General features: G+C 51.8%; 1 protein-coding gene across 10 annotated transcripts in view; it reads right to left on the bottom strand.

Moving 5' to 3' along the window:
* Window positions 1-9516: 9516 nt before the first annotated feature.
* The window catches only part of TBC1D5 (TBC1 domain family member 5), a 528942-nt gene continuing 524084 nt past the window's right edge, over window positions 9517-14374 (bottom strand). For all 10 annotated transcript variants that reach the window (XM_081826016.1, XM_081825991.1, XM_081826055.1 and 7 more), the window contains one exon: window positions 9517-13491. In XM_081826016.1, the coding sequence (XP_081682142.1) occupies window positions 13189-13491 (303 nt within the window). In that variant the 3' untranslated portion in view covers window positions 9517-13188. The remainder of the gene's footprint in view (window positions 13492-14374) is intronic.

Below are 14374 nucleotides of genomic sequence, written 5' to 3'. Positions count from 1 at the left end.
TTATTTATTTGACAGAGAGAGACACAGTGAAAGAGGGAACACAAGCAGGAGGAGTGGGAGAGGGAGAAGCAGGCTTCCCACCGAGCAGGAAGCCCGATGCGAGACTCGATCCCAGGACCCTAGGATCATGACCTGAGCCGAAGGCAGACGCTTAACCGACTGAGCCACCCAAGTGCCCCCACCGTGAAGAGTTTTAATCAAGAAAGGATGCTGTACTTTGTTAAACGCTTTTTCTGCATCTATTGAGAGGATCATATGGTTCTTGTTCTTTCTTTTATTAATGTATTGTATCACATTGATTGATTTGGGGATGTTGAACCAAACTTGCAGCCCAGGGATAAATCCCACTTGGTTGTGGTGAATAATCCTTTTAATGTACTGTTGGATCCTATTGGCTAGTATTTTGATGAGAATTTTTGTATCCATATTCATCAGGGATATTGGTCTGGAATTCTCCTTTTTGGTGGGGTCTTTGGTTTTGGGATTAAGGTAATGCTGGCCTCATAAAATGAGTTTGGAAGTTTTCCTTCCATTTCTATTTTTTGGAACAGTTTCAGAAGAATAGGTATTAATTCTTCTTTAAATGTTCTGAGCTCTTTCATTTACCCAAACCAATGACCCAGATTTGTAACATGAGACCAGAGGAGGCTGGGGTAGGGCGGGGGCTGGCAAGAATGGTGACATTAGACTGTCACTTCCATAAAGACATATATGTTTTTCTTCCTCACTACCTCTTCCCTAGTGCTTAGAATAGGGTCTGAAATGCTCAAGAAATATTTGTTGAATGCATGTGTGCAGGTCCAGAGGTATGTGTCCATATGAGCGTAGGATATGCACGTGTCCTTTTCTTGGGTACTCGCAACTATATTTGACTATTTGGAGATGGAGTTCAGTTTTATTGAGAGAGAGGAGGGAGGGGGGGGACAAGGTGGAGGAGGAGAGGAGGGTATTTACTGAACACAGTGCCCAACGTTCTCTCAGGCCTCTTTCCAGGCAACCCAGGCTCCCACTGACGGGCAGCAGCTACTCTCTGATGGCTGTCACTATAGACTCATTTTTGTCTTTTCTTGAACTGTATCGAAATGGAATCCTAGTAGGTATTCCTCCTTGTTTGGTTTTTGCAGCTCACCCTTGTGTCTGTGAGATTCATCCATGTTGTGTGTAGCACAAGCACATTCCTTTGTACTGCTGAGCTGCCTCCCATCTTAACGCTGTTCCATGGTTTGCTTGTCCATTCACCGGCCGATGGATGGGCGTGGTTTCCGGTTTGAGGCTATAAGGAACAAGGCTGCTCTGAGTGTTCATGTGTAAGTCTCTCTGTGAGATGTGTATTTCATTTTGCTTGAGTAAATACCTAGGAGTGTGATTGTTAGTAGGTATGTTTGACTTTATTAGAAGCTGCTGATCTATTTTTCAAAGTCCTTGCACCATTCTTTACTCCCATTAGAAATCAAGAGTTCTAGTTCCTCGTCTTTGCTGTCCCAATCAGAAACAGGCTGTCGTTGCAGGAACATATTGTAGCCCCCGTCACTGATGGGCTGCTTCCCTGTCCCCCTCCCTGCTCCCCACTGCAGCTCTTTGTGTAGTGCCCAGATCCCATGCTCAGGAGGGATGGTGAGCGGCGCCTGCACCCTGAGCTCTGGGAGTCCCCACTCTAGACCCCTATAGGTGATTTCTGTCCAGTTACGACCTCTTATTTCATCAATAAGGAGACAAGACTGGCCCAAGGTCACCCAGTGAGAAGCAGGGCCAGGGCGGAAACTCAGATTCTTCTTATTTCCAGCTTGTGCTCCTTCCTAACACCAGAAAGTTGTCTCTACACTGTCTTTCTTTCCTTCTTTCATCCCAGCCTCTCTGCCTTTGCTCGTGCTGTTCTCCTATCGCAGTGCCAATCTCCCTAGGTTCCCATCTGACACAGCCTGGCTGTTCTGAGGTGATTCCTTAAATCTGAGCTTTGAACCTCAGCTTTGAACCATGGATTTTCTAGAAGCCTTCACCTCCAACAGACACACCCCAGAGTGGGAAGAAGGTCCCAGAAAGGCCTCGGAGTCCTCCGACCTTGCTGGGGGCTCACTGAGGGCCTTCCCCAACAAGGAACTCCCCCTGCCCCCGTTCCTCCCTGTTCAGGACCTCACCTCTGCACACTCTGCTGCTCCCGCTGTCCGGAATACCTCCCCCCAAAACTGCCTGGTCAACTCCAAGTTCCAGCTCAATGCTCTACTTCCTTGGGCAAGCCCACTTGCTACCCCTTCTTCCTGGTTTAGGGCACATCCCTCTTCTGCTCCTGAGTCTGCCTTTTCCAGATTCACAAGTTGTCATACTTGGACTTGTCAGGAGATCTACATGGGGGAGGGCAAGTTTCCTAAGGTCAGTCCCTTGGCTGGGTTGGGTATGTGGCCCTCGTGATGCACCACAGTCCACCACATATGGGTGCCTAGTAAAAGGCTCATGTGGCCTGTCACATCCATGTAGAAGGACAGTGAAGTTTATACCTTAGAAATTAAATGTGGTTTTGTGGCTCTTCCTCATGACCAGGGGTCAGGGGTGGACAGGCCAATGTCTACTCTCATGAGTCATACCCTTTCCTTACTTTGACTCATCTGCTCCTCACACATGTTCTGAGAGGCAGGCAATGTATCCCATTCCCAGGTAAGAAAATGGGGGTCTAGAGAGGTGGTGCAAGTTGCTCAAGGGCATACAGCTTATGTGGGGCAGAGGCCCTTCTTGAACCCAGATCCATTGTCTGCACAATCCCATATTCCTGCCCTCACACACCTTTTCCATGGAGAGGCTCCTTGCTCTTGGTTCATAATAAGACAGTTGCACAAGGTACGGTGCATGGACCAAAATTAGTCGGAAATTTTGCAACCACATCTGTACAGGAAAATCTAGGTCACTCATTGAAGGCTGATTTGTCTCTTCGAAGAAAAGGGTCAGTGTCTCCAGGGTGACTTTGGGTCATAGACGTCATGAGCTGACTCATAGTTATGGGGCTCTTTCCCAGGTGTTTCTGAGAGAAGACGTCTAGGTACCCAAGTTGTTTTGCAGCCCCATCAGAGCTCAGGGAACACTGGCAAAGAGATGGGGCAGACCAGAACTTTCCTGGGGGTGGGGGCAAGGTGAGAGAGAAGAGGTGGTCTCCGGGGATACCAGGGTATTTCATGGCAGGTGCTAAGATGCCTGCTCCTTCTCCAATGTTCGAGTGAATCGCCATTGCCACCTAGGTGAAATTTTGTCCAAAGTGCATTCTGGGAAAAGAACTTGCAAAATCCCTCTCAGAAAGAGGCTTGGAGCCAGCATGTCCCTCCCCCAACCCCGGTCTGGAATTTGCTTTGGAAACCACCCTCCTGGGCCTCCAGGTGCACCTTCTGCTCCTGGACATCTGACCAGGCCTCACTTCGGCTAGGAGTTCATCTGGATCTTTTGCAGGTTAAAAACCACTTCTTCTCATTGCATCTTCCCCTGGATGACAACTATGGCTTTGAGCAGTTCTCTTCTTGGCTGAATTAAGTCCTTCAAGACATGTGGCCACTCAATTCTGTACATTCTATAGAGTTGGATAATATTATGGCCATTTCTTTGAGGAATCCTCTGAATTTTTAAACTGTAGGCACTGACCCAGTAGTGGGTCATGGGATTAATTTAGTGGGTCATGCCCAGCACTAATGAAATAGGTAGAAGGTGTCAGAATCAGAAGGCATCACATGCAGCATGAGCAAATTTGTTTCCTGAATCTTCTATTTCAGTTGCATGTGTGAGTCTGGGAGCGCAGGATGTGGTAGAGGCAGCTGACTGGCCACCAGGTCTGTGCTCCCCTCCCCCAGAGTACACGTGCCCCTCTGGAGGGGGTGCCCTGCTGGGAGTGACTATTCCCTGATGCTCGCCTCTAGGTGGGGCCCCTGGCTGACTTGCTCTCACCAATGGCATGTGATTGAAAATGACCTGGTACTTCTAGGTCAAGGTGGCTGGGTTCCTGTATCACTGTGTGGAAGAGAGCCACCCACAAACCAGGAAACCTTGCATTTGCAGTTACATGAGTGAGAAATGAACTTTTCTTTTGTTAAGCCACTGACCTCCTGGGACCTGAGTTATAGCCCTTAAGGTTATCCTGTGTTGTATGCTGTAAAATGTTTTTCTTAATGTGGGTTATGGTCAAAAAAGCTTGAAAAAAGTACCTGATCCTTCATTTTTCACCTGGAGAAACCAAGTGTCAGAAACTGTGAGGGGCTCCCCAAAGTCTCCTGAATGAGCTGGGGCCAACCCCTGCCTAAGCAGGAGGATAAACGCTTGGCCTGGGTGGGCTTTGTGTCTTGCTTGACAGAGCAGAGCTGACTGCCAGGCTCTAGACTCCTGGGACAGTGCTCCTCCCACACTCACACACGCCAGGGGGCATAGATCTGACATTTGCGCTCTGCTACTGGGGACCTCTGCCCACAGCTGGGGACAGGAAGGGTGAACTCTGCCTGGCCTGCTGAACTAACTCTCACCTGGCTTCTCCTCAGGCTCTGTGGTTAACATCTCTGTGGCACACCAACAGACTTTCTCTGAAAGTCTGAGTTTCTCTGAATCTCTGAGGTGCAGGATTCTGAGAAACCCAGCAGCAGCCTGGCCACCACCATCAGAGCACTAGGTGAGTCACCCACACACGCCCAGGAATGACATCTCCGTATTTCACCACATGGTGAATTTGGGCCCTGGTGCTAATGCGGACACAGGCAGGTGGGAACACACAGAGGTCCCTGTGCTCATGCATCCCACAGATCAGCAGAGCCTGGCCACCCCGGGTGCTCGAGGCCACCTCAGACCTGTGGGGGAAGGGAGCAAGGCTTGTGCCTTTCCCATCGCCTATCCCGTGGGGTTATTTTAAGAGTTAACAATGCAAGTAGCCGCTGGACAGTACCTGGCACTTAACAGACTTGATCCTACTTGCAGCACCCCTGAGAGGCGGCCACGCTTTGCCTTCTCCCCAGCATGTTACAGACCAGGAAATGGAGGCTCTCAGAGCTCCACTGTCATACTCAAAGAACCCTCTTAATTGGCTGAGATTGGGCTGGAGCCCTGGCATCTTGAGACTTAAGACAGGCAGGGCTCAGGGCACTGGAGTCCGATGGCACTAAACTCTCCTCTGAATGAATGGGGGTTGGCCAGGAGGAGTGACACGGGCCTCCTTCTCCCTCCAGTCTGTCAGAGCTGGCTCTGGCTCTTTCCCTGGGGGTCATGTTTGTGGGAATGAAAGCAAAGGGTGACAAAGAGGCTTAGGAAAAACCTAGGACAGGCTGGGTCTCAAAAATCTGGGGAGAAAAGGGTTTCTCAGCCTCCCAACTCCTGCATTCCTGGGCTGCTAGGGTCGTCTACTCAGCTCCTCCCCCTCCATATGTTCCTGGGTCATCACCCACATCCAGTGGTCCAAGCTCAGTCACTGCAAGGGAAGTGTGGTCCAGCTGTGTCCCTGCCCAGGGGGTAAAGGAACTGGACTTTCTGAAGGGTTTCTGCTACATCATTCTCCTCTGAAATTATGTCCTTCATTCATTTACAAAGGCAATGCATTGAGTAAGAAAGCATTGCCTATCTCCCCCACTGGACCCCAAGCTCCCTGACGACAGGGATCTTACCTATCTTGTTCACTGCACTTCTCCAGCTAGAACATAGTAAGTGCTCAATAAATATGGGTGAATGAATTGCTAAAGCTCAGGCCCTCTCTTCAAGGAGGGAAATGCAAGTTCTGGGCTTGGAGGGCTGGGAAAGATGGATGGTCCTAAGATGAAGGAGTTGAGAAGAGATGAGTCCTGCTAGTTAGGGTATCAGGGAAAGTTGCCCATTGCTGCATCACCACCCACCCCAAAACTTAGTGGCTTAAAACAACAGTAGGCATTTTGTTTGCTCACGATTCTGTAATTTGGGAAGGGTTCAGCTGGTATACCTTGTCCCTGCTCCATAGTGTCAACTGGGACCAAAGGATCCACTTTCGAGATGGCTCACTCTAAGTTAGCTGCTGGCTGTTGGTTTCATATAGACCTCTCTGCAGAGCTGCTTGGGCTTCCTTGCATGTGGTGACTGGCTTCTACCAGTGAGTATACCAAGAGTCAGGAAGTAGAAGCTGCCTGTGTTCTTAAGGTCTGGGCCCAGAAACTGGCATGGCATGATGTCCTCTATATTTTACTGGTTAAGAAGTCGGAGCTAGGATTCAAGGGGCTCTTGAGGGAAAGAGTGTCAAAAAGTTTTGGGGCCATGCCTTGAAACCATCACAGAGGGCTTCCTGGAGGAGAGGAGTGAGCCGCTACAAACACTAAAGGTTTGAATGGCCCCTGTAAGCTCTTCAGTATGGCTGGAGCAGCCTCGGTCGTCTGCAGCATGGCTGAGGCCTTGTTCCAGCTACCCTGAGGAAGCCTCCAGTCACTGGGCATGACAGACTGGCCATAGCACTTCCTGTCTCACATGTGCTTCTACAATGTTGCCTGTTTCATCAACAACTGGACTCTACTTCCCCTCCCCTTGAAACTGGATGGACTTGTGACTACTTCAGTGAACAGAATGTGGCAGAAGTGATGCTGGGTGACTGCTGAGTCTAGGTCCTAAAAGGGGAGGTGACTTCCACTTAGTGCTCACTCTCTTCCTCTCTCTCTCCAGACACTTGCTCTTAGAACCGAGGCACCCTGCTGCCAGGAAGCCTGGGCCACGTGAGGAGGCCACCCATAGGTGTTCCAGCTGATAGCCCAAGATAAGGTCTTAGCATCAACCATCAGGGACCAAGGGAGCCAAACTTCAGAGGATTCCAGCCCCCAGCCTTTGAGTCTTCCATCTGAGGCCCCAGACATCAGAGGTACCAGTGACAAACTATCCTCACCGTGTTCCGTCTGCATTCCTGACCCCCACAACCCACGAGCATAATAAGTGGTTACTTCGTGCCAACTTCTGGGTGATTGGTCCTATAGCCATAGTAACTGGCACAGTGGGCAAGGTGAAATAGAACAGTGGGACTTCCAGAAAGCAGTTCCACAGGCAGGAGGAGTCTGGTGGACCCCACCAGAGCAGTCTGGCTATGGAAGCTGGCTTCCACCAGGTATACATTGGAGAGCAAGGGCAGGTGTTTTGGACAGAGAAAACCGCTTGTGTGAGGCTTCAAGCTGGCAAAGGGTCCAGCAGGAGGAAGGCCAGGGGGCTAGAGCACAGCCCTGCAGGGACGGGGTGGGTGTGCAAGGGGCCACTCTTCATCCTGAGCACTTGGAGGCCCCTGGGTCAGAGCTGCTTCCAGGTGAGGAGGGGAGAGGGGGAGGCAGAGGAACAGGCCACTGGTCAGGCCCAGCGAGTAAGGATGAGGCCTCTGCTGTGGTGGGGCATGGGCAAGAGGGCCTGACCGAGCCATGGGATGGGGGAGGACCAGACACTGTGTAGGAACCAGGGGCTCCTGCCTGGATGGACGTGGGACTAGGACCAGAAGCTCAGGCGGCAGGAGGTGGGGATACCCGTGTGGAGGGATAAGGGTGCCACTAGAAAGGCAGTATATGATATGCTCCTTTTTGCAGCATGGCCTTTGCTAGCTGTCCTCCCTCTGGGAAGATCCCCTGGGGAGGGGACATCTACTGCAGTCCCTTTCCCTCTTGACTTAAACCCTGTGACCTATCTCTTTATTCCTGAGACTGAGAGACACAGGAGAGCTCCCACTGCTGGCTGCTTCCTCAACTATGGCCGTGACGATGTCAGGCCCTCAGGAGCCTGCTGGGCTTTTCCCCAGCTGGGGACACTCTCTGGCCAGAACTGAACGATGGACAGTGTCGAGCCCACATTACAGCATGTGCCTGGGGGAAAGGCAGCCTGCTTGGTGGCTGTAAGTACACCCTCCGCTCTGATCCTAGCGCCGAGCACCTACTGACAGCAAGTGGGATGCCCCTCACTCAGCAGCAGGAGGATGCCTGGCACGCCGGGCCTAGCTCACTGGCCTCACCTCGGAGCCTTCTGGAGCCTCCCTCGCTGGAGGACTTCCCCTGGGCTCCCTTGGTCCTGAAACTGTTTCTGGTGTTCCTAGTACAGACACGGGTCACTTCGCCCCTTTCCTGGCAGTCTGGGGGCCCTGGTGTGTCCCAGCATCCGTGCAGCCTCCCACTCTGAGGGCGCTCGGTGGGTCTGCTGAAGGCACGGTGGGCTGATGCTGGATGGATTCTCTGGGTCAGCTCATCGACGACCTGGCCTCCTCGGTCTGCCACCATTCTGTGAGAAGGGTCCTTTCTCACAACAGATGTGCCTCTCGGTGCAGAAATTTCTGGTGACACCTACGCATCCTTAAGAAGCAAAGAACGCTGTCTGCGACAGAGGCAAATCAAAATTAAGACAGCTGTCAGCAGCCCCTCGAATGGCGCTGTCAGCCGTGGGGGATGGTCACGGGGGAGGGGCTGGGAACTCAGTGGGCCGGGGAGCACCAACTCACTCAGAGGCTGCCCCGGCCCTGGATGGGACTGGTGAGACCCTTCCTCTGCACAGCCGTCTGCGAGGACAGAGGACCCACCTCGATCACCTGCAGCCTCTTCCAGCTCACCTGGTGGAGGGGGAGCCAGGGGCATGGCTTCTGCCTGAAGAAGGGGCCCTGGAAGGAAGATGTGTCAGTACGATTCCCCCAGACCCGGCCCTGAGAGAAGCTGAAGAGCGGCTCGTTTCGGGGGGAGGAGCAAACACCATACAGGGGTGGGGAAGGGAGTCAGGAGAGGCAAGGCCACCAGCACCCGGACTCAGGCCTGCAGGGAAGGCCCCTGCACTCACCTCTTCTCAGCCGGTGATGCAGGTAGAACAGGAGGCGGATCCAGCAGCCCCGAAGTCGTCTTCCCAAGGGCTAGGGGTGAGGCACCGACCACACCTGCTCCCCCAATCTCTGCTCCCAGCGGCCAGGGAGGGATGCCGGTGTGGGTGGTCATAACTGGTCAGCAGCATGAGCCATTCTGAGAAGTGTGCCACGCCCTCCCACCTTTCCAGGGCAGAACAGGTGGGTAATAAAGTCCCTTGGGGGAATGTGGGTTGTGCCCCATGGGAGGGAAAGCCCCTTGTTGGCTGGGCCTGGGACAGAGGCCTAGGCTAGGGATGGGTCCAGGCACGAATTCTGGCAGTGGCACAAAGGTACCACTGGCCTCCTAGTTCTACCTAAGCTATGCAGATCCCCCCCCCCCCTTTCCTGGTTTGTCATTTAAGACTTGGAGTGCACTCTGCACTGTGGCCCTTCATCCAATCCCATGTTAGCTGGGTGTAAGCGAGGCTACCAGGGCAAACCCGGTGTGGAGGGGGGACAGTGGAGAGAGGGTGGCAAGCTGTTGGGGCATTGCCCCCAAATGGCTTCTTGGACCAGTAGGTGGAGCAGGGCCCAAACTGGGGAAGAAGGGACCAGCAGGGTTAGGCGTGAGCCCTAGGTCACCGCCTCATGCAGTGACACAGGTGAGGCCAGGCGGGGGGCCCTGCTGGCCGCGCCCTGGACGGGTCTCCTCTGGGTCAGGCCTGCTCAGCACGGATCCCCTGCCTGGAACAAGTCAAGCTACGTTCTCAGTTTCACATTAGTCTTTTATTATAACCGTACTGAATGGAATCACTTTGCCAAAAGGAAAAGCCATTTCTTAAATCAGTATGAGTTACAGCATAAAGATGAATGAGAACAAAGCGATAGGATGTAAATGGCACAAGAGGGTATTCCATAAGTCAAATGAATTGTGCCATTGTGAGACAAATTATTATGACAACTTTTACATCAAAGTGGTCTCAAGCCTGTTTACAGGAACTTTTTATTTCTTTTTAACACTATAAAAAGAGAGCTTTTGAAAGTAACACGGTGGGGGGTAGCAGTAATGGCTTGGGAGAAATCCAGCTTGTCAGGTGCTGTCCTTAATTCACCCGGCCTCCTCTCCCGCCCCGCGGACCACCAGCGCCCCTGCTCTGGACATGCAGGGGTGGGGCCAGGTGTGCACCTGTGGGGCGGGGGGATGGCCCAGCCTCCACGGGACAGCCACCCAGAGGCCCTGTGTCCCCCATACACGCTCTGGTTCTATAACCACCCCAGGGGGCTGCTGCTCAAAATAAAAACAAAAATAGTAAATCTGAGTCGACTCTGACAGGTCAGCTGTCGTTAGCAGACCCCATAAATGCCACTGAGCTTTGTGTCTGCTCCTCGTCTCTGACAAAGTGGAGGTGACATTCCTGTTCGTGGTGGGCAGTCAGACCTGAAGGACCGATGCACGGGACTGAACTCGGTCAGATGGAGAGAAGGCAACGCCCAGGGAGGTCTTGGTTTGTTTTTAGTCACACTCATTCTGCAGTGATACTATTTCCAACCAGACTGCAGGTAGCTGTGAGCAGTAGCAGGAGGTCAACTGTGGAAGAATGATCCAGTATAATTGAATGTTTGAAGTGTTTTATGACCCCTTGGCACATATAAAAGGTAAGGCAAAGTCGTAATGATTTTCTTTCTCTAATCTGTAGCTCTCATATATAATGTAGAGGTAAATTTTAACTCATTTCCAAACTGATCAGAAAGGAATGCATGAAACACAGGTACCTGTATTAAAAAAGTGGATGACAACAAAAATTCATCTAAGCTTTATATATATAAACTATATTTAACTGCTAATAATCAAAACATGAGAGGCCTCCACTGATTGTTAAAGAAAAACAAAAAAGGTTTCAGATATTCAGGATTTTAACACTTAAACGTAAGTACTTGATAAAATGAAAAAGGAACACATTCTTTAATAGCACTGTAACTAATAAAAACGCAAACGATGCTCAACTATGGAGAATAAAAAGTCACTTAAAAAGATCGAGAGTAATACAATTCTCAAACCCCATGGACCTATGGGAATTTGAGGGTGGCACTGCCCACACCCCACTCCCCCTCGTGTTTCTTTCCTCCGAGGAGGGAGCGGCTCATTGGGGGCCGTAGAAGCAACGCCTCTGAGAGACCCCCTTGGTTCTCACGTGGCACCAACATGGAAGCACAGAGCGGAGGACCTGCCCCTCGTGTGCTGGAGGGCTGGGAGTTTCCAGGGACCGTTGACCACCCAGCCACCTGCAGGGAGGTAGCCTAGAGCCTTGTACCGGGTGGGTACTGGGCGCCCCCCACCACTGGACTATCAGGACTCTAGCTCTCAGGGCAAAGAAACTGCCAAAAGCAGATGACTAGGACCCACGGCCATGGGACAGCCATCTCCATGGCCCTTTCCACTTTGTGTCTTGGAGCCCTGGCGAGGATAGCTCCGCACTTCTTACCTGAGAACTGAAAACACTGACAATGCCCCAAACCAGGTCCTCTGAGGGAAAATCATGGCAACCGTGTGCAGTCGCAAGGCCACTCACTGTATGGGAACCTTGGGAGCAAAGTGTGGTCAAGGTGACACACACTGGGCAGTAACTTACTCTATGAGTCACCCCCAGGGGCTGCTGAGCAGACCACTCCATGGGGGAGCTGAAGAGCTCAGCAGCTTGTCTTTGAGTAATCATGGAAGGCCAAGCAACCCTGTCACCTGAGCAAAACCAGACTTCGTATTCATCGCCCATGCTCACGTGTTCAGAGGTTCTCCTGCTAGAGTCTGAGGACAAACTGCAGAGCTAACTGGGACCCTCTCTGCAGTAGCTGACTCCGAGTCGTCACTGCTTGCTTCTGAGAGCACGTGGGAAATCAGGTCATTATCACACTGTAGAGAAATACAGGGTTAGCAGTGGGAAGGACTGTAAACGGTGTCTAGCCTTTCAAACTTAGATTTTCACTGGTTCACGTGAAAGCTTCCACCGCCTAGAGGCCTTGCCGTCCTCAGAGGAGAAGCCCCGAGCACCTGTCACTGCAGGGTGAAATGGGCACTGTGGCTATCCTGTTAGAATGCCTGCTTGCACAAAGGACAGGGAAAGTGTCCTTTTCGGGGCCTTTCTTCTTAAGGAGAGAAACAGCTCATGTGATGCTTTCTGCCCAGCAAGATTCCATAAGCTGCCAGCTGAAAAGGGGAACTCTCTATTGTGTGCCCAAGCCCAGGAAGGCACTGGGCGGGTCAGAGCTGGTCCTGTGGTGCCTGGGACGCGGTGTGCAACTGAACCCAGGCCCCGCAGCTCCTCTGCCTGGCTCCCGGCGAGGGAAGGGCTGTGCAGAAGTCCTGCGTCTTCCTGATGTCTGGAGTGTTCTGTGGGAAGCCCTGCTCCCCCAGAATGGACTCCAGGTCGAATTCCCTGTTACTGCTACTTTAAGGCCAATGGGAGGTCCCGACTCTGGATGGGAATTAGCTTGGGTTTTTCCCTTTACTTCTCAATTGACAGGTGACAGGTGTATTCCAGCGCCAAAACTAGAGAAACTACACCAGAAAACTGAGAGATGTCTGTCCCATAGTCAGGGTCACATTTTCCAGTTCAAGAAGTAATATTCTTACGACTTCTGAAATCAGTGCAGCAAAGACTGGCTTAATGTGACCTTTGTTTTCTGGTTGTGAAGGATTCTAAAGGGGGAAATACAGTTGTCTGAGGAGGGACAGTGATGGCCAGAGTCTATCTGGCCTGAGGTTTGGAAACATACTCTTTAACAAATGAAAAAATCTAAACCCCATCACACCTAAGTTTAGACCCTGTTTCTAAAGATCACTGTAACTTTCTGAGAGGTCAGTGATGGGTTTTTTCTAGCCCTGGAATCCACCAGTTCTAGTCCATTCTGTTGTATTTGGCTTTGCTGTATGGCTTCCCAAAGGAGGAATGAAATAGGCTGAGAGAGAGATTTCCAGAGAATAAGCCTTCTTGATCTCAATTTTCCTATGCCTGACGCTCCAAGGGAGGGAAGATTTGAAACCAACTCTTCTTCCTTCTTCTAGTTATAATTAATGGAGTTGCCACACCTAATTCTTAGTTGGGGAGAAGGGGATAGAGGAAAAATGATTCTAATTGTGATTTGGTCTTTTTTTGACAGTGAACATGATACTGGATACTTAACCCTGATCTACCTCAGAGCAAAGGCGGGGTGGGATAGGGCCCTGAAAGCCCTGTCTGCATTTTGGTGAACATCTGTCTTTGTGCTCTGTGGCCATCTGCCTCTCTCTAGAGGGTTCTGACGGGTTGCACTAAGGCCACAGGCATGCTGGGAAAGAAGTGTTGGTTTCAGAGGGGTCTCCACTGCGGAAGCCTCAGCCGGGCCCTGGGGCTGCTGAGGGGGGTGGCAAGTCCCCACGAAGGAGGCCAGGGGCACTGTGGTCAGATGTCCAGGGGGCTCACAATGGTGAAGCCAGAGTCCTTGCTGTTGCTGCTGCTGTCCTCGTCGGGGCTGGAGCTGGGGTTGCTCGAGGAAGCCGAGGCAGGGCCCATCAGAGGGTCGGAGAACACGAGAGGAGAGCGGGCCAGGGGCTCGCTTCTCCCAGAGGTGCTTCGGAGGGTGCGAAGAGGCTGGGACTGGCCTGAGAAGGACCCCTTGGCGCTGCCCCCCTCGTCTTCTTTGGAGACCAGGATGAAGTCATCTGTACTTCCTCTGTCCACGCGCCCTGGTGTTTCTGAAGAGGCCTGTGAAGTACAGTCAGAAGTACAGGTGGATGAGTGAAGACTCCAGTGAAACAAGAGAACTAAGCGGTGGCCCTGTGAGCCGGGAGCGCTTCTCGGAAGTTTAGGCCCTATGCTCTTCCTTGGAAAGATGTGGTGTCTGGTCCTGCTTCCCTGAAGCCCCGGCACTTCCCGGTAGCGCGGGGCCAGTTCCTCTGAAGCTGGGTGCTGGTTTCCCAGGGCAATAGAGTAAGCCTCCTGCTTGGAAAGTTAAGAGAGGCTGGCTCAGGAGGCAGGCTGCAGAAAGAATCCCCATCCGTTCACGTGGCACCCTGCCATGCACATCACTCATCTTCCTTGGGCTCTCATGTTCTCACCTGTGACATGGGGACAAGGACAGCATCTCTGACCCAGTGTGTGGTCACCACGCATTGAGATGATGCGCGTGGCTGTGCATCGCATAGGACTGGATCCCTAATATAAGCCCAGACCTGGAGTGATTTTATTACCTGCTTAACGAAGAGCTTCAGGAGGGCCTAGTGTATGTATCTTCTAACCAGCTCAGCCCCGGTATGCACTTAGGGGCCCCCTGGGACAATGGTGGCAAACACGAAAACCAGGAATAGCAACTGTAAAGTATATGGCAAAAAGCATACAGTATTGCTTTACAATTATTTTCCTTTCTTCTTAAGCAATTATGAGTAGCATTTGATTTTTAACTAAAAAAAAGCTGACATCCATGAATACCAGTAAAGGTTTTGGGTTAAACCCAGAGAAGCTCCTGCCTACCCTGGGACACGTGTGGATGTTCCAAAGCCAACCTGACAGAAGACATACTGATGTAAGCAGACATCGTGCCCACGGCCTGCTCACCACCGCCCCCCCCCTACTCTCCCACAGCATGGGT

The sequence above is a fragment of the Leptonychotes weddellii genome, chromosome 1 (assembly GCF_054177405.1).
Source record: "Leptonychotes weddellii isolate Sample4059 chromosome 1, ASM5417740v2, whole genome shotgun sequence".
NCBI classification, from domain to species: domain Eukaryota; kingdom Metazoa; phylum Chordata; class Mammalia; order Carnivora; family Phocidae; genus Leptonychotes; species Leptonychotes weddellii.
The sequence above is the reverse complement of the archived record's forward strand: the minus strand, read 5'-3'. Positions and strand labels throughout refer to the sequence as shown.